Source organism: Geospiza fortis, unplaced genomic scaffold, assembly GCF_000277835.1.
Source record: "Geospiza fortis unplaced genomic scaffold, GeoFor_1.0 scaffold366, whole genome shotgun sequence".
Taxonomy (NCBI): Eukaryota; Metazoa; Chordata; class Aves; order Passeriformes; family Thraupidae; genus Geospiza; species Geospiza fortis.
In genome coordinates, this window is record NW_005054342.1 from 3,404,295 (window position 1) to 3,424,496 (window position 20,202).

A 20,202-nucleotide genomic window follows, 5' to 3' on the forward strand; every position below is an offset into this window, starting at 1 on the left:
GAAGATTTGAAAAATAAAATAAAAATCTTTATTTATTTAAAATTTTAAGAAAAAAATGTGTGCAAGGTAATTAACTTCTTTTCTCTGGAGTCAGTAATGGCAGTGAGTTATGGTGTAAAAGAAGAGGAAGAAACATATTGCAATTGTTGAGGTGCTACCATTAATTCAAAGTACAAACCACACCTTAACCAGACAAAATTTGCATGTTTTTCTAATAAACAGGAGACACAAGGGGAATGAAGTTTTCTACATTTTAAAAATTGAGTACTGGGCTTTTGGTCATGTTTGCCACTGTTACCATTGGATTTGAGATTCCAAGTCACACTCTTCTCCCTTAAATAAAACACACTTCTAAATATAGTCAGAGTTCTCCAGAAACATTTACCTTCCTTTATCTCAGTTCATCATTAGAAAAATGTGGGTTTTGTACATCCCCACCATAAGATCATGTCTGAATAACACCAGAACAAGGAAGCAATTGGCTTAAAGCACTTGTGGTAAAGTTGGTTTAGCCTTACCTTGAATTGTACTATCTAGCTTTAACAAAAAAACAAAACCAAAAAAACCCCCCAAAAAACCAAAAAAAAAAAACCAACAAAAAAAACCCCCACAAACAAAAAACAAAAACCCCCCAAATTAAAAAAACCCAAACAAAAAAAAAACCCAAAAAAACAAACACATGGACCTAAATATATCCTCTTCTAACCTAAGATCAAAATTAGCTTATTGAATCTATGTATCAGGAAAATCTAGATATAAGTCAGAGTAATTATTGTCAAAAATATTTTATTGAAAGAAAGAGGCATCCAAAAGACAAAGCAGGTGTTTTTAAGACTTTACTATTGACAATCCAAAACATTTCATTGATCTTCTTTACAGCATTTCTATAGCTGGATTTTTTTGTTTGTTTGTTCATATGTTTGTGTTTTCTTTCAAACATGCATTTTTAACACACATACTGAAAAAATAAAACTTTTTCCATACATAACTGTAACACCCTCTGCCTGGGACAAGAGTGAAGGTCTTCAGGTTTCTAGCACTTCACTGAACAAGCACTGAAGGTGTTTTATGGGATTCTTCCTTTTTCAGCATTTCTCTGCTGTGTGTCCAGTACCTAAAGATGGGGAAAAGCAAAGAAGAAAAGTTAGTTTCCATGCTCTGGAAAAGATCACACCAGCCAGCAAATGATAAAAACTGTATTACTTGACCTCTCAGCCCTTTATAGAATGGATTGTGAAATATTTTTTCCAAATTTGGCAGTTTTTGGAAAGACAATAAATAATGCAGTCTTGAACCTTAAGTTCATTTTTACACCAAAACCTGGGGTCAGATCCTTTAGTGAATAAACTTTTTAATGCGAACAATGTGCCATATCTGTTCCAAGCCAAAATACAAAATCAAAAATCCCCCACAAAAAAACCAAAAACCCCAAACAAACAAAAAACCCCCAAAATCACCACAATTTTTATTAATTATCACCCCTCCAAATTCAGCTTAACATGGAAAGCTGGAATGCAAAATATCAGTGTGTATGAACAAAGTTGTTGATTTCAAGCCCACCTATTATCAAGTCAGTCAACTCCCCCAAGAATGACGTTCATAAGTTGTCAGTGTGTCTTGCAATTGCATTTGTGATAACTGCAAATTAGCTTACTTTATAAAGCAAGACAGTTAAAAGGACAATTTCAGAGACCAGGCTGGACAAACCTTCAGACATGAAGAGTTAAACAGACAGTCCTACCTGTTCAAGATGCAAGACTTATTTGTTCTTTTCCCTTATTAGTTCTGTGACTTTTTATTTCCTAATTTGGTGCACACTGAAAGACGCATATGAGCCACTAAAAACCAGCAGAACAATGGCAAGTAGGGTAGGACCTTTCTAGGATTTTAATTTCATAGGTCACACTTGAACTGTGTGATTTTATTCTTAAAAGATAAAAGCTTATTAAAATACATTTTAAAAAGTCTTGAAACCTTTCTCTTCCATATGCAAAAAGGGGAAAGTAGTAACAGCTTTGACTTCTGAGCTAGTCATGCAGAGATGTGTCTCCTTAGAGGTCCAAAGGCCTTGGGGAAGGTTCCAGGCAGTGTTTGTTTTATTCAGAGGTGTCCTTCAGCCCCTCAGTGGGAAGTGGCCCTTGCAATGGGCTTTTCTGAGGCAGTGCCTTGTGAAAAGGGAAGTCTCCTGAATCAATTTCTCATTGTGTTCCTAAACCAAGACATTCTCCAGTGCTGGTCTGTCGCACTTCTCAGCTCAAACGATACATAGGTACCCAGGGTTTAACAAGCATTAAAATTAAGGTAAGTTTTGAAAAAAATAATGTAAATGGTACATTTGACTCTTCAGCTACCAAGAGACTTAAACTTTATTTGACCAATACTGTTTATTTCATCATTCATAAATCAATTTCTAAATTTTTTACTATTAAATATGGGATGGGGGTGGGGAGTGCTGAAAACCTGACAATCTTTAATTAAGTCTAAGTTTTAGGTAGTCTTAATCAGACAAACAGTGCCAGTGATTCTCTTCATCTAAAACTGTGCATTAGAACAATGAATAAAAGATTTCATTGTTCAATGGTTGAATTTACTTTCCAAATTTGGCATAATATAATTTTCAAGACCACCTGAAATTGTCTTTTTTGAAAATTTTACAATTTATTTTTCAAAGAAAACATATGTATATAAAAACTATTTATTAAAAAATTAACTTTTACATTTAGGAAGATATAATAATCTTTAAAATAGCTTTATTCAAACACATGTATAATGCAGATTTAAAATTTAATAGTTTCATGTTCTGCCACTTGAACTAACAGCTCGTAAGTTTTATGAAACTTGTTTTAGCTATTTTAATTTTTCTTTCTCTGTCTGCTTCCCAAATTCAGCAGGTGGGTTTTGTACAAACAGCCTCTGCAGCTGCAGTGGTGGATGAGCTGGCAGCTCCTGTCAGTTCTATTCCCTTTCTCTTACTCCAGCAATGCACTACTGTAACCCAGACATTGCTGGGCACCAACAGGTATTAGCTGTAGCTGAAGCTCAGAAGTGAAAGAGATGGGACAAATTAAAAAAAAAAAAAAAAAGTGGTAATATATGTATAGTTGTTTGGGGTTTTTTTAAGCCCCATTTTTGACAGGACATGGCTTGGAAAGAATTTGGGGGTTTTTGTGGGTTTTGTTTGTTTGTTTGTTTTTTGTTTTGTTTTGTTTTTTTCATTATTGTTATTTTTGTTTTGATTTAGATTGTTGAGATAATTTCTGTCCCACTATATTAACTGGACTGTCTGCAAGTATATTTGGCTAGTATGCATTTTTTCAGAGACCAAAGAGCAGAGAGTCTTATTAGAAAAAAATTGTCAGGCAAGGAATTTTTATTTTGCACATCATGGACTGAATTTCAGCACCATAAGCTAACTCAAACCTCTTTGTAACACAGGATGAGGAGCACAAAGTCCTGTCTGCATATGTCTGAGAAGAAATGTTCTGTCTTTCAACTCATCTATGCTGGCATAAATGAAAATACGTGTTCTTTGACATCTTGTGAAATCAAAAGCTTTTTATGTATGGACAGGTTTTGTTCCCTCCTGGTCACTTTGGGTATAATTATGCTGCAGTGCTTTCACTTTACTGTTTTTTGGTGGACTAATTAATTGTATATAAACATAAGAAATACCCTGTGGGGTCAGCCCAGCTGTCCTTCTGCTGTTCTGCCTGCAGCAGTGAGAACAGGAGATGTTACTCAGAAATAATCCCCAACTCTGGCCACCTCCTGCAGCCCATTCCATAAGTATTCTCCCAGCACCTAGAGCTGCTGAGCTTGTGCATTGCACCTCTAATAGTTTTTTTGGTAGCTTTCCATGCATTTTCCTGGTCCTGTTTGCAGCCTGCTCGCCCTGTCCAGCCTTGCAGCGTCAGTGGGAGAAGGTGCCCGTGTTCACTGCACACTGAGTGCAGAGGTGCCTCTCAGTCCTGCACAAAAGGTACTCCTAGGAGCAACTCACCCTGGGGAAACAGCATTGGTCTCACCTGAAATGTCCTTCTTTGACTCAGGTTGGTTGGCTTTTTTCTAAACTTGTTCAGACTTTAAAAGTCTTCCTCGTCTGCCCCTGTGTGTCCTGTCTCCAACTATAAATGCATTTGTATTGCTGCACAAATTATGTCTATTTTTGTTTCTAACACCAAAATTGTTGCTACTGTAAGATTTATTTTGTTCCTTTTCCTGTTCCACATCCCCTTTTGACTCGTGTTTTTTAAAAAAATCATGTTAATATTAGCCACAGGTATTTTAACTTGCTTAGTGTTTTCCATCCTCATTTTTCCCTTTCTGCTAATTTAAATAAAGTACTTACATGTTCCTAGGACTGGTTTTGATTGCTCCATTCCATGGAGAGAGATAAGCCACTACATGTTGAATAGTAAACCATCAAAATTTCCTTGTCTTTATTTCATATTTTTCCTGACTTTTTCCTCCTGCCACACACCATACTGTTCTAGGAGCACAATTAATGGCACAGCTCACCCCTTCCCTCTCCAGACAATTAGAACTGGCTTCTTACCTGGGCACACCAAGCAGGAGAACTTACTCTTTTTTTTTGTTTGCCATGTGCGTAGTGTGACTTGCACACTATAGCTGCTGCTGATGCTACAGCTGAGATCACTCCAGAATGAACAGAATGGGAAACCTCTGCCTCACAGCTTTCTGTTATGGCTTTTTCACAGCACTTCATAAACAAGGGCAGCATTCCTTAAGGAGTCTCTTTTTCTCTGCATTGTGATAAAATAGCATTATAAATTAATCTGTATATGTATGTAATTTTAAGTGTCTGTGTATTTCTTTTTTTTTTTCCAGGAAACCTCATTGTAGATTTTTCTGATGTGCTGAATGTTCACACATTTTCCTCTACATGACCAGTGCCACTTATTAGCCAATATATTGTGAACCTTTTGATATGGCTCCAGGTGCTGATCCCTGGACACAATATATCTGAGAATTTAAAAGTGAAAACAATCAGAGCCAAGATAAATCAGTTAGTGAGTGAAAGGCTCTGAACATGGAGGCATATGAACACAGAAGGTATCAAATGTTGTTTTACATTAAAGCAACCTCTAAATTAGACCCTTCAGAGAAATAACAATGCTGTCTTGCTAAAACTAACTTGGATTAGTCTGAATCTGTTTGCTCACTGTATTCCAAATCTAACAAACACCTGAAATTCTCTTGCTGATACTTTTTCAAAAGTCAGGATTCATCTCTAATGGTTCATATCCCCCCAAACCAGGTAACACAAGTCATAGTCTAGAAATAACAGTTCTCTATGGTCACAAGAGGACAGATAACACACACAAGGAGAGCTACTGCGCTTAAATCTAGTCATGGTTATGTCAGGTGGGCCCTGCCTAAACACTTGCAGTGTCAGCAGTGTCATATCTGTGCTGTTGGCTTGCAAGCAAAGCTGTGCTGTCACTCAGAACCTCTATGGCACATGTTCTCTCTGGCCCTGGCACCCAGTCAAAGAGTGGGCTTGAGTACAAACATCCTGGCAACAGCAGGCACCAGTCAACAGGACCTGTCAAAGAGATGTCCTTTCATATTTACCTTTTGTACTTTAGACACCTTTTAAGCGTCTCGGTGACGCTTTCCTAATATTTCACAGGTGCAAAATGAAAACATCGTGTTCTAACTACTTTTTCAATCAAACTTGGAACTAAAGAGTCTCCAGTTTCCTCAGACCTGTGGCCCAAAACATTTGCTATGGCACATGTGACAGTCATTCATGTCCTGCTGATTTTGAGCTTTTTCCAACATAAGACACTGTTTTCCACAGTCCTGGCAAGTGGAAAAGAAGACATAAAGGGTAAGTAGACTATTAACAGTTCATCCTATGCTAACCTTCCCAGATCTCTAATCTGAATTTGTCAAGGAACTTTCTATGGCCCATAGGGAGAAATAGAGACCTGCAGTAGGGGAGGTGTCCAAGACAGGCAAAAGTGAACCAATTAATTTTGAGAGCTGCAAAGAGCAGCATGATTCCTATTGCTGAAAGTCATATAGATAAAAGCTCAGAAATTCCTGCTCCATGCAAGAACAGAGGTCCTGACAGAGCTACTGGGCATGCAAGCCTTGCTGAGAGACAATTCCTCAGTGCACACAGTGGAGGATCCTCTCTCTACGTAATGTCATTGTAATTGCAGATGCACTTAGGCTGCACAATGTTATATGGGCCACCAAGGATGATTCAAGAGTTATTTTGTCCTGGAACAACAACCTGACAAAAGAAGAAGCCAAGAAATACACTGTGAAGTATATTTTGAGTTATAAGTTCTTCAATACCACTAAGGAAAGGAAAGTAAGTTCTTCAGAGGTTGCACATAAAGTGAAATAATATATTGTATTATTCAGTAGATGAGTTTGCATAATTTCCCTCCCAATACTTAGAACTGTCTACCTTCATGGAATTTCTTCTTCCTCCTCCTAGGAAAGACTGCAGGAGAAGGAAAAGAAAATACATCTTCAATTACACTCTGGTTTTAATGCTAAAGTTAAGACACAACTTTTTGCAAAAGAAACAGAAGACATAATTAAGGAGAGTGACTGGACAGAACTTACTTACAAGGCACCTCCAGGTCAGCTATTTCCTGCTTGTTGTAAGGACATCCAAGCATTTATGATAATTTCCTGTCTTGGAGAATTTCTGAAATATCATTATTATCTTCTGCTACTTTTTTTTTTGGTACAGATATGTTAAGAATATGGTTCATAGTACCTTGAGATATTGCAGCATTATTTCCTTTATTAGATGTGTTCAGATTCAGAAAACTCCAGCTCTGCTGAGCAAGATGTCAGTATGACCCAAACCCTCTTTTCATTTCCCTAGCAACTCATGTATCATAAAGATTGCCTTCTGTATCACGTGATTTCAGCAATTCTTAAAAGATCAGAGATTTTAATTTGTTTTTAAGTGGGTTAGTAAGGCTTTGGTGTCAGTAATAGATATGCTTCCCAATTTGCACAGTCTACATAGCAAAAAGACTTATTTTTTCTCAGATAGTACTTTTTCATGCTTCTAGAAATAAGGCAATATAATGGGTTTGTAGAGGCAACCATCATGTTGTTATTAGGAAATCAATGTACAATCAACATGACTCTTTCTTTTTACCATTTCTTTGTTGCAGTTTACATTCAGAATCTTTCGTGCATCATATATAACATTTCTTTTTTCAATTGCACCTGGCACATCAAAGCAGAAGCACCTGAAGATATCCAGATCTTTACCTCATACAGGTAAAGGATGTTTAGCAAAATAAGTATGAAACCATGATTTTGGACCTAAGTCTTTGTTTTAAAAAAATCTTATATTTCTTTCTCACAGACATGTAGGAAAGGTTTTTGCATGCCAGCAATATATAAAAAATGCAAGGAAGAAAAATATTGGATGCTATATGAAAGAAATACATTTCCAACCATCAAGGAAAATAAATTTAAACATAACTGTGAGAAATTTGAGAAATAGTTCAAGAGGACTGTCTTATTTTAAAGCTTTCACACCTCAGAAAATAGGTAAGTATTGTCTTTTATTGTATATTATGAAAATTTTATTTATTGGTTACTTCATGAAAATCAAAAAAGGAAATAGGTGTGATAAAGTCATTATAATAATTCTAACTATTTAGGCATTCATCTTAGTGTGAATGTTACACAAAGATAAAGCAAAATGAATTAGGGCTGAAGGCTTTTTAATTTTTTTTGTCTGATTCAATAACATTGTTTATTTATAATTTTAATTAAAAGAAAAGATAGGCTAATGTGAGGAAACAATTTCTAAGCATTGTACCCTTGTTTCTCCATTTTTTTCTTTTCTATCCTTTTTTTATAGTGCTGAGCAAGTGTGATTAAGACAAAGAACATAAATAGTCACAAGTCTCACTTATAACCTGAATTTAGGAATATGAATGTTCTCAAACATTAGTAGAATTTTTATTTATTTTTTAAGTTAAAAATATCTTGGCAGTTATTTTTAATTATCAACAGTTTTGAATGATCATATAAAATTACTTTTCCTAACTTCTCTGGGAAGTTTGAATTAACCTCATGGGTAAGAAATTCACCTGAAATTTAGCAAAGAATGCAGATTCAAATGCCTTTTAAGTCTTTACCATGTTGATTGTCTTCCAGACCTGTAACCTGGGAATCAGTCATAGCTCAAGGGATCATAAAAATATAATTTAAAACTCTAAATATTTATTCTGAGTTAGATCTCATCTAACCTTTTCTAAGACATTAAAATTGTTTGCTTTACCTAAAGCTTTACACTGCAATCAGAGCCAGCTATAATCTGGCATATGACAAAAGGATGAAATGAAATGAAATTGCTGCCTATTCTTGACATCCTTACAGAAGGGAGAATGGTCTGGCAGCAGTATTTTAGAGACTAAACTTAAAATCCCTGCTTTTTCCTCTTCTCATGGCTCATGTCTCTTCAGAGCTCATGGTGTGCCCCCACCTTCAAAGGCTGCTAGAGCAAGCACAGCAGCTGCAGGGACCTGTCGTGCTGCCACTCACCCTCTCTGCCTCTCACGCTGCAGCCCTGTCGTCCCCCGACCTCGCTGACCCTGTCTGCAGAAACTTCCCATGCACTTCTGCCTCTGCTGGGAGGGATTTTTCAGAAAACTCCAGCTGGAGTTCTTCCTTTCATAGAAATGCAGCAGCAGCTGAGAAAGACTGAGGATGCCTGGGTACTGAGCACGCACTCTGGAGCAGTGCTCTAACACTTGCCATGCTAAAAAATAACTGTAGAATTGCTTATAGGAGTCCAAATATAAGCTGAATATATATGAGCTGAAATCCTGGGGACCCAAATGTCCAATACTGTACTTCCTCCATAGCAAGTGCTTGCTTGCTCCTCTACAGGAGAGAGAAAGAGAGATATTTCTTAAGCATCTGCAGAAATCTTCATGTATCAAATCAGACAAATCTCTGGGCAACAGGTTGCTCTGAGAAATTGTGGATGCCCCATCCCTGGAAGTGTTCAAGGACAGGTTGGAGCAACCTGCTCTAGTGGGAGGTGGGCCTGCCCATGCAGGGGATTTGTAACTAGATGGTCCTTAAGGTCCCTTACAACCCAAACCCTTCTAAGATTCTATGAAGACTTTCTAAGTGTCCCCTCTGTAACCTCTCTCTGAGAGATGAAATTCCATTTTTTAAAAGTAATAATACCAGGACTGTGGGTAGACAAAACACATGTGTCCTACATGACATGGAGCCAGTAGCAGACTCAGGGTATCCTCAACGCAACACTGACTCCAGAGAGGGCCTTCTTCTCCTTCCACGCTTTCTGCCTTTCCTAGAAAGATATGTGGAAAACCCCAACTACGTCTCTTTATTTTGAGGTACTTACTGAACAGCAATTTCAAAGAAAATGTGTCACTCACTAGAATGTCTGCTTTGGGCGTGGCAAACTCCAAAACACTCAGCTGTGTATTTTAAGGACTGATGTACTTTCATTTGCTTTACATCTGTTTAAATACAAGAAAGAGCATCAGGTACAGAAGGTCTCTCTGTGCTTTATTTTTCAGAGAAGCTGAACCCACCAATCAACATCTCAGTTTCCCTTGAAAACAGAAGTATTAAAATTGATTGGAAGCCTCCACCTACTATTGGTTCAGCAAGGAAAAAGTGTTTTTTGTACCAAGTGAAAATAACAGATCATAAGGTAATCAGTTTCCCTGGTAGTGCACTTAGTCTGTACAACATAACTTCCACAAAAACAAGGCATCCCTCGAACTTAATAGAATTTAATCTCAAACAAACTTTAAAGAAATCCCATTGTCTTTAATGAATAATCCAACTTGTCTTTCTGATAAAAATGAAAAATCAATACATTTTATGAAATCTTTCAGAGTCAGTCTTGCATTGAAGTGAATTTGAAGTTTTTGTCTTCTATATTAAATTTGAATCGTACATTATTATCACATAGATTGTAATGACTTTTTTGTTATAGAAAAAGAATATCATCTGGAAGCTAGGAAAGGTTGTCAAGTACCATGGGAAACAAGATTAGAATTTGAAATTCTGTTAAAGTCTGAAATCAACAAGCCAAAACTCAGTAATAAGGAAAATCCTATGATTAGGAAATACAGGTCAAATATGTCAACACAAAATAAGGAATTAAAATATAGGAGTCATTACAGAAGAAAGAAGGTCTGTGGATTGCATTGAACCACAAACTGAGTCAATCATTCTGTGTTAGGCAAAGGTCAAATGTTATTTAAGTGTATATGACCAGCATGTCACATGTAAGATGCAGGTTGTGACTAATTTGCCCATCTAGATGCTGAGTTTCCCCTGAAGTTTCATGTTGTGCTTTGGGTACCACAAAATATTAACAGACACCAGAACTGGAAAAGCCTTAAAGGGAAGAGAAAGAAGTGACATGGCACACAGAGTCAAATCCACACCAGATCAGCCAGTATGAAGAGAACAGATCATGCTTTTCTAACACCAAGAAAGAAAAGGTTCCATGCTTCTCCATGTACAAGATTCATACTTTCTACTTCTTTGCAGCCTTTTAACATCGCTTTTAACTTCTACAAGCAAGAGTTTTCTCTCTTTCTTATTACTCCTAAAATTTTTAACATTGTTTATATATAGAAGTTTGCTTCAGCATTTAAAAGTGATTAAGGATTATTTAAAGATCCCTCTTCTTTAAATTTCACCACTCCATGTTTGGGCTTGATCTTTTGAAGGGATGTTCTTTTTTTTCATAGGCATAATTAAAGATGTTTCAGGACAGCCACAAAAACAAGGGACACCCTCCAGGTGAAAAATGGAAGATTTTATTCTAACAGAGAAGCAAGTCTAGCACACTACCCACACCAAAATCTTGAAACTTGCAGTTCCACAGTTACTGTGTTCATCCTATATGTGGTGTGATAAAAAATGAAAGGCAAATCAGTGTTTTCAAATTCCTAATGTCCTACCATAAATGATACCTCCTTGCATCTTACCAGTTCCAGTCTCTCTTCATGTTCAGTTGGGTTTTAACACACATCAGATGAGAGTCAATTGTATCTGGACACAAGAACTTGCTCTGAAAATCTCTTCCTATCAGTTAGAGATGTAAATAGTAGTATTTGACATCCCTAGTTTATATCTGTTTGAACTACAATGCAAAATACTTTAAAGTAATCCCCTAAACATCTCTTGATAGATTGCAAATGTCACTGCAGAGAACTATAAGTATCCATTTCATAAGCCAGCAAAAAGATGTGCAGCACAAGTGAGGGTAAAGAAAGAGATTTGCATAGCAAACAAGATCTGGAGTGAATGGAGTGAACCGGTGTTTATTCACGATGGTAAGTTATGTACTTACTACTCATTACTATTTTCATGGGTTATGTTATTACCACTCAATATATTTACTTCATTGTTTTCATGGGTTATATTACCACTCAATATATTTACTTCATTATTGCCTCTCTTCTTCTCCAGGCTGATATTGGGGCATAACTGTACCTAGGGGTCCATGGCACACACCAGGACCCCTTAAAGCTCCGCTGTAGGGAAGCAGAGTCCTTAGTCTGAGTTCTACTTCCCTGCTTTTTACAGAGCTGTTGTCCTGACTTAAGTTACACCTGACTCTTGACAGCCTTCAGGAAATAATAATGGTCAGCAGCTGACTAGGGCCTAACACCATCATCCCTCCACCCTGTTGCCTTGTCCTGCAAAGGACAGCCCACATATCTCTAAAAATACTTTCAGCTGGAGTTAGTAAGCCAAGAAATCCACAAAAGTCCTACCATTCATCAAACCATATAGTATTTAAGGACTAAGTCCTTATTACACAGGTGGAATAATTTCATATCTGACAGATATAGGAAATAGTTTAGTTCTCATTTAAATATATGTGCTCTGGCCCCAACATCTCACTTGAGCAGAAAGTAAACACGAGCCTTGCAATACTTTTCCTTCATCCTCTATAAAGAAAACACCTAATATTGGTGTGCTTTCCATGACAAGAAAAATGCCTCCACTTGCAGAAGCTTCCTGCCATCAGGTTAGGCAGAGGGGAAGTAGTACAGTGGTGTGAGGCTGTATTTATAAAGAAAAACTTGTGTGTCAACATGCAAAAAAAGTACAGTATTGTGGGTAGTAAAACAAAACAAGGTGAGTATCATTATTTAATAAAACAGACTGTATCTTGGAATATTTTGATCTTTGAGCTTCAAATGCATATTTACCTGAGGACAGGAAATGCCAGGCAAGACATTATTATTTTTGAAATGGGTTGAATGTAAATTCAGTTATAGAGTTTACTGGATACTGGCTGCCTGCTCTGTCAGATGCTTCATTGTATCCCACTGGTCCGCTGAAACCTTTTTTGGCCTAAATTCATTCATTTAATTTCAAAAGAATTCCACTTGTGAAATATCTGGAGAGAGAAACCTAATTGCCCTTCATTTTCATTGTGGTGAAGGAGAGAAATATTGAGACCATAAGAGTCTTAAATTCCTCTTTAGGGATTCCCCTTTCTTCTCACTGAGGACAGAGAGAGTTTAGGACTGCTGCGTGGCCTAGGAGGGGTCTGCCTGGTCTGTGTGCCTGGCATCAGGCCAGCCACATCTGAGGTGTAGATAGGGGAAATCAGAAGAGGTCCTCTGGGAGGAGGCATGTAGATTTATTTGTCCCCTGGCAGCCTTTCAGCAGAAGAAGGAAATGGAGTTAGGCAGTCACCCATCCTGGTTCCAGCTTATCAAACCTTGCTCTCAGATCTGCAGTCTGCTTTAGCTGTTTCCAACACTGCTGCTTTCCCAGCTTCCTTTACAGCTGTTCCTGAGGTTTGAGAATCACAGCATGTTTCCTCCACTTCAGAAAAGTTTATGATGGACAAGACCCCCATGGCACATGAGCTGTAATATCTACATGTGTTCAGTACAGCAGGATGATTTACCTTGGAGCATACTGCACATGTGGTGCAGCAGTTCCCCTCTTTCCTCCTCAGGAAGAATCAGTGGGTTTTATAAAATTAATATATGGAGTTATTCCACTGGAGGGTCAGGTGCTCAGCCAAATCTTTTTACATACCGCCTTTCATGCTGAGACAATTTTTTCTGTCCATTTTACTCTGTATTCTGTGTTCCATCTGCTTCTAATTGGAAAGATGTATAAATGGACATTATGCAAGTAACCCAAGAAGAAAAACATCCATTCAATATTTTTGTTTTGAAATGTGTCAGTTTTTCTGGTGTTACAGGATCTCTTTCTACTGAAATTCTTGAAGAAGCATGGCATGACCTGCTTTCTGTTTGCTTCTCCTTGACATTCTACTGTTTCATCTAGGAAATGTGCAACATTTCTTTAAGAATGCATTTTAAAAAGGCATTTTAGCCTTCATTTAAAAAAAAAGCTGAAACATCAAAATGAAATAACATAATTCAAAACATAACTAAAATATTTGTTCTGAAATGTTCCTTTGACATGAAAAGAATTTGCTAATTTTCTCATGAGGAAAACATTAATTCTCCTTTGGAATTAGCATATGGCCTCAAAAAAAACTCTTCACAATTTAACCTGAACTGAGCTGTTTACTATCAAAACTTTCTGCTAAAAAAAGAAATGTTTAATCAGCTTTATTCATATGTAGAAACTTGAAATAATTGGTCTAATTTTTAGAGCTGATGAGCATTCATAGATCACTTTGAAGTTTGTAGTAATTCAGAAGTGTTCTGCATTTTTGCAAACCAAGCCACTAGTTTTGGTTTCAAAGTTCTGTTATTTCTGTCAAACTTAAAGCATTTGCATCTGAAAAAAAAACCAACCAAACAAAAAACCCACCATGAAATGGTCTACCCAAAAGAATATATGTGCTTCTTTTTCTTGCTGTTCTCCAAAATGCAAGAGGTAAGAAAGCAGGAGAAGCAAACCCCTTTGTGGTTCAGCTGATGATAAGAACAGGACTTCCTCTTCTCCTGGGTGTGTGCATGATGTAGGGTTAGCAGAATGATGCAGAGAAGTTACCACAAACTAAAAAAAAAATTCTACTACACAGTCCACAGAGGTGGTTCAGAATAAGTTTTCTGAGCCTTCATCTCAGACAGCAAGAAGAAAGTAACTTCCTTTTCATCTTAAAGTGAATAAAGAGTAGTTTTGTACTTTAAAGCAGATAAGGCATATTCTTATAAGGCATATTCTTTTAAGTTCTGCCCACAAGTTTCTGAGTTTTTTTCTTGGTTTCATATGAAATTTGTGGAAATAAATGGGTTCAAACTCAGAACTTTTATTTTTTTATAATTTGATTTTTAATCTAGATTGATCCTAACACTACTGGTTAACTGGCCTCAGACTATAAATATTTTAAGAGCTGTCCTTGCCTGTTTTTCTTCAAAATACTTAGTTAAAACTAGTCCAAACAAGTTGTGGTTCTGAAGCTAGATATTAAACAAGAAATAAAATTTCCCAGAAAAAAATTCTGAGTCAACCAAAATACATTGCTATTTTGGGTATTTTGGAGGAAGAAATGCAAGGTACAGAGTAGTAGTATTTGTTGAACAATATAAATATGTATTGATGCCATTTCTTTAGGACTATGCCAAGCAGGGTTAAAAAGGTAAGTATAATAGAAACCAAATGCTGCTTCTTGAATCAAAAAGAATATTTTGCTTGACAAAATGCTTTTATTTTCATCTTGCCTTAAATCAGTTACAGCTGTGAAGTGGTGAGGAGGCAGAAGAGAGGGACTCATGGTGTGTGGAGATGGGAGGTAGCAGCAGTAGGAGCTCAGGAGCAGCAGCAGAAACACCAAGAGCAGATGGACAGAGGGTTTCATATCCAGAGGAGTCAAGGCATGTGGAAATATCCAGTGGCAGGGCAGGCCATGCCCAGGATATGAGAGCAGAATTTCAGGAAAAGGAGGGAATGGAAAGAAGCAAGAGCAAGTGCTGGACAAAGACAGCAGCAAGGCTGAGGGCTAGAAGGAGGAAGGGGAGGAAGGAACAGTGCTGAAGTCAGAAGCCCTTTTCCCCTAAAAAAATCTCCAGGAAATGTTTCTTTAAATCTGTGACAGTTCAGGAATAGAGCAATATTTATGAGTCTATATACAATGCATTATTAACTATCCTAGCCTCTCCCATATAACTAACATTACTTTTCCTTTTTTTTTTTTTTTAAGAAAAGACAATGGATATCCTACTGCTAAGCCTCACATTGTTTTGCTCTCTGGTTTTCCTTGGAGTTCTGCTGATATATGCATGTAGAAGGTAGTGTACATTTCTGATGATTGTATAAATTTCTGATGGAAGAGGGGTCAGGATAAGAGTAAACCATACAATGATAAAAGTCAAACACAGATTTTCTCAAGAAGCAGATAATTGTTCCTTTTCAACTGTTGTTTTAACAAGCTAGTGCTTGATGTTATGACCTAGTGTAAGACACTGACACTTGTAATTCTTCTCTTGAAGCTCCTACCACAGTCCCCCACAGATCCAGTCTCACACCTTACTCTCTGATGTATTTCTGCCACTATAAATGACATTTTTTAATCTTACTCTGACAGCTGCCTCTCTATCTTCAGTGTGACTCTACTGCATGCTTTCACAGATTCTGCATCAAGGCCACCTCTATTAATCAGACCAGAGATGAACTTCATGTCATGCTGTCCAATTTCATTTCATGATCATGGGTGTTATGACCAGTAGTCTTTCACTCTAAACTGGAGACTTTACTAGAAATAAAAAAGGGAAGTCAGTCTGGTGGAATGAATTTGCTTTGCTGTGCTATTAATGCCATTAGTAGAGCAAAGAAGAGTAGTGGCCCTGCACCCACCAGCTGTCAATGCTGCTAACTCTCTATGCCACTACTTTTCCGCCTGGCAACATAACTTCCCTATTGACAGCTGCCTATGGCAGTAAAGGCTTTCTTGAACTGTGAAATTAACTTGTCCAGGATAGGATGATGACTCAAGATACCTTAATATTTGGAAGGTGCAGTATGTAAGTGGAGCCTCTATTAAAAGTAAACTTATTATTTTGTTAGTGACTAATCATTATTCCTGATTTGTAAAAAAGAAATTATCAATTTTTAATTATGGAAAGAGTACATAGGAATAACTTTTTAAGCTACAGACACAGTAGTATGCCACAAGTCCTCACTTTGCTTGGAAATATTATTTGTGTAGAAATCATAGGTTTTTTATATACATCCAGTCCTTTTAAAACTCCTGCAGGTTAGAAACCAGTTAGGCTAAAGAAGAGCTAGTGAAAATGTTGAAAAAAGTGTCTACAGTGAAAAGAAAGAAAAAAAAGTTTAAATGCCTTTAGAAATAGTAGATGCCTGTCTTGCAACTGGAATACATATTACAAATATATATTATATTAATGTCTGATCTGTTCCTGCAGACAAGAATAGTAGCGTGCCTGTATCACTGTCTTGCAGGTACAGATGCCTGGAAGTTTTAACCACACCTGTTCCACATCCTTCAAATAACATCAAAACGTGGTTAGCAGATGAGACTCACCAGCAGGTAGTGTGTCTTGCTTCTCTTTTTCTCTCACCACACTGACACGCATGACATTACTTGCAATTGGATGGTACAGCATTGCATTTGGAACAGCATCTAATTAAAACAAAACAAAACAAAAAAGAGGGAAAAGGTATGTACAGCATTTGTTGTGAGAACAGAATACCTTGTGGAAGTTACAGGACTGATGCCACTAGACAGGATGGAGCAAATCCTCAGGGGACTAAAATGTCCAGTGTGCTCCAAGGTGCTTCATCATATCCACACTCAGTGGGCCAACATTTTAAGGAGTGATCACCCTGAGTCCCTGAGGAATAGTCAGTTATGGGATGTTATACATGTAAGTATGTCAGCCAGTTATCAAGGGGAACTTTTTGTGGCGATCTACAAGTCATTGGCTCTGCAGTAGTAAATGTGCACATTCTTCTAGCAGGAAGGAGGAGGCTGCACAATGCATGCAATGTAACCTACCACAGCTGTGCCCCTGCTTCAGGACAAAGCCACAAGCAGAGGTGTTTACTTTGGAAGAGCTGATGCACCGTGAGCTCAGGTGGTTGTTTATCTCATGCCACATTACAAGTCTTTAGTTAGCTTGGCAAACAAGGACTAAATATTTACAGTATTTGGTGACTGTTGTTAATGGAGCTCCTTGGCTTGCACAGTCAGTGTTTCTTATTGCTGTCATTGTGTGAGTTGCAAGGAAAAATGTGCCAGTCAGGCAGTAGTTAGGATGTGTGTAACTCCAGAAAAGCTACACAGTGAACTGTGTGCTAGAAGGGACAATAAGATTGCTTCTTACCTGGTTCTGCAACACATGAGAAGACACAGGTGTGCCCAAATTATGATTTTTTGGTGGAAAGCATCATTGAAATAGAAAACTGTAATGAGGATTTTCTCTGATCTGTGTGCTCAAAATATTTGTTCAGAGGCTCTGCAGGATTTCTGTAAATTTCACTCTATCCTGCCATATTATTATACTTACACTGAAATATCAAAATCTAGTAGAGTATTCAGCAATTTAACTAGTAATTTGCAGTGTGTTTCCTTATGCTGTTTTCTTTCCCAACAAAAAGATGTATGCCTTCCAATATTGTGGTTTGGGGCATTTTTTAATAATATATCTACATCATTACAAACTCTGACAGAAACCACAAATCCTCTCAATCCAGGAATCATAATTTGAGTTGTGAGGCAAGAAGAATGGGTTGTTTTGTTTAATCTTATCTTCTCAAAACTAATTTATGGGAAAAACGATGTGCATATTCTAAATAATCAAATGACAAATTAAAAGATTGAAGATTGAAGTGTTTTGAGCTTGCACTTGGAGTTCATTCCACAAGCCTCTGGGGCTGGGTCCCAGAGCAGACTGTGCTCCTCCTCTTCACTGCACTCATCTTCTCAGGAAAGCTCAAGAGGTCCAGAATTGACCTGAGGCCAAGTCTCTTATTCTCAGGATTCAGAATAATTTCTATGACACTTCTGGTCAATGTAATTGGACCAAATTTGATGCTAAAAGTGCCATGTTGACCCTGAGCTCAGCTGGTTAAAAAGTATATTTATCACCTCTTCTGTGCTGAAGTCCTTCTCACCCATTTTTACCAGTAATTGTGAGCAAATTAACTGATAATACCCATTGTGGCTATGAATATGGACTAGCAGAACAAAGAATCATAACCATCAGCTTTATATTCTGTACCTCCCTTCGTGTTAGAACTGTGTAAACTGCTATGTAGGGGTCTTTATATTCAAAATACTATCACAAAAACACCTATATTTAATGTTGCTGACAGAGAAAGAATTTATTTCTGTCCCTAAACTATCACAAACACTGAATAAACCTTTGACAGAAGACTTCGGCATAGCTGGGGAGTTACTGTCTACATGATAGCAACAAATTACTGAGAAGACACTGTGATCTTTTGATTCAAGTGATTGCTGATGGCACAATGGTCATATCAGCCTGGAGAGTGCCAAGAAATAAAATTAAGGCTCAGAAAAACTAAGTAAATTTGCCTGTGAACAACTTGTAGATTGAGAGAGTAATTAATATAATCTTTGTATTCCAGTTGTGACAGAGTAAGCAATATGTACTAATCCTAGATATATGACAAATAAGTTGAGTGCTTGTAAAAATGTACAGAATTTTTAATACCGGTGAATGTGCATTTTGTGCATAATGTCATTTTTATCCAACAGCAACATATGTCAATGCAAATGGAGATGAATTCAGAGGTTATTCTGAGAACAGCAGAAGAGAACAGAGATGGGAACATTCAACTGCAGAAATGTTTGAAGGAATTCATGTTAGAAGACCTATAGAGCTGACATGCCTTTTGTATCGGCATGCAAGTGTACCTTCCCATGAGGTGGACAATATTCTAACAGATCAAACAGCTGAAATGGGAGTTTGAGCCCAATAACTTGTGCTCTCACAACATGCAACTCTTAAAATTAGCTTTGGATCACAGACACAAAGGAGTATCTTGCAGTTTGTCTCTAAAAAAAAAACCTGATCTTCAGACCAGTAAAACTAGAGCATCTCAGAAAACATGAATTAATATTGAGGTCCACTTGGGTTAAAATGAGACTAGAGTTAATGTTTCATAATGCTATAATGGCTTCCAAGCACTGTCTGCTAGATCAAGACTTTTTGAAGATTGACTATTCATACAAATCTCATACTAGCTATTCAACATCTGATTGAAGTGGTCATGAGAAATGGTGGAAGCAGTAAATGTTTCTGGAAACAGCAAGAGAATCTCACAAGAGTTCTCTAAAACTCAAAAACAACAAAAAAATATCTCTTTCTAAGTCACTGCATTGTGTAAACACATATCAACCAGAAAGGAAAGATATGTGTGAAGACAAGGTCTTTTAATACTGGGAATTTAGCAGTTGTTAAAATAAGTAAAATAAGAAAGCTTTATATGAGGTAAAGAAAACCAAGTTTTCTGCTGTACTGTGATTTTTAAAGTAAGTTTAATTCAAAGAAGTTATAAGTTCAGAACTGACCAACTTTTGCTATTTATTTTTCCCTGTCCTATTAAAGAATATTTCCTCCTGATTCCATGAGGTGATGAGCTATGCTAGTCCATTTTCTTGTATACAGTCAGGGCAGATTATTCTAACTCTTAGCTGGGAGTGTGTTTATTTGACTAGAAGATAATTAATTGATTTTGCAAGGGAGGTATTGCTTTTCTGAAAGCGGGAAATACAAATCATTGATGGACATAATTTTCTGGAAGGTTTGGAAGATACATAAAAATTACTTGCTTTCAGTACTGGTAATATTTTTCCATGTCAGAATAATATTGATTGGAAGAAATAACAATATAAAAAATTTTGTTTGTGTGTTTGAAATATAAAGTTTTTATGATACACTTTGGTGCTGAGTCTTGATTCACTTAAATGTGCTTTTTGTTTTGGTAAAAAGTCCACAATGGAGAAGATTACACTGTTTCTACTTTATTATTAAGAATGGCTGGTGACAAGTGGAAAGTTCAATTTAGACATGTCTGAACAATAAAAGGACTATAAATGACTTTGTTTGCTATAAGATCAGTTAATGACCTCAAAAGAACAATCAGCTTTAGTAGGTAATGTGACATTTCCTCTTGCATTGTACTTTTCACAGAAGGTAAGGGTGCTCTTACCTTTGGACATCAGTGCTCTCCCCTCCACACCTGTCAGTC

At 37.1% G+C, this 20,202-nt stretch overlaps 1 protein-coding gene across 1 annotated transcript in view; it reads left to right on the forward strand.

The window, feature by feature from the left end:
• Positions 1-18,829, forward strand: part of LOC106631860 (interleukin-5 receptor subunit alpha-like) — a 23,080-nt gene extending 4,251 nt beyond the window's left edge. The window contains exons 2-11 of the mRNA XM_031058368.1: positions 3,883-4,049; positions 6,192-6,346; positions 6,476-6,623; positions 7,173-7,281; positions 7,370-7,557; positions 9,573-9,709; positions 11,207-11,351; positions 15,164-15,251; positions 16,426-16,513; positions 18,707-18,829. Of these exons, the coding sequence (XP_030914228.1) occupies positions 3,883-4,049; positions 6,192-6,346; positions 6,476-6,623; positions 7,173-7,281; positions 7,370-7,557; positions 9,573-9,709; positions 11,207-11,351; positions 15,164-15,251; positions 16,426-16,513; positions 18,707-18,829 (1,348 nt within the window). The remainder of the gene's footprint in view (positions 1-3,882; positions 4,050-6,191; positions 6,347-6,475; positions 6,624-7,172; positions 7,282-7,369; positions 7,558-9,572; positions 9,710-11,206; positions 11,352-15,163; positions 15,252-16,425; positions 16,514-18,706) is intronic.
• Positions 18,830-20,202: the final 1,373 nt, after the last annotated feature.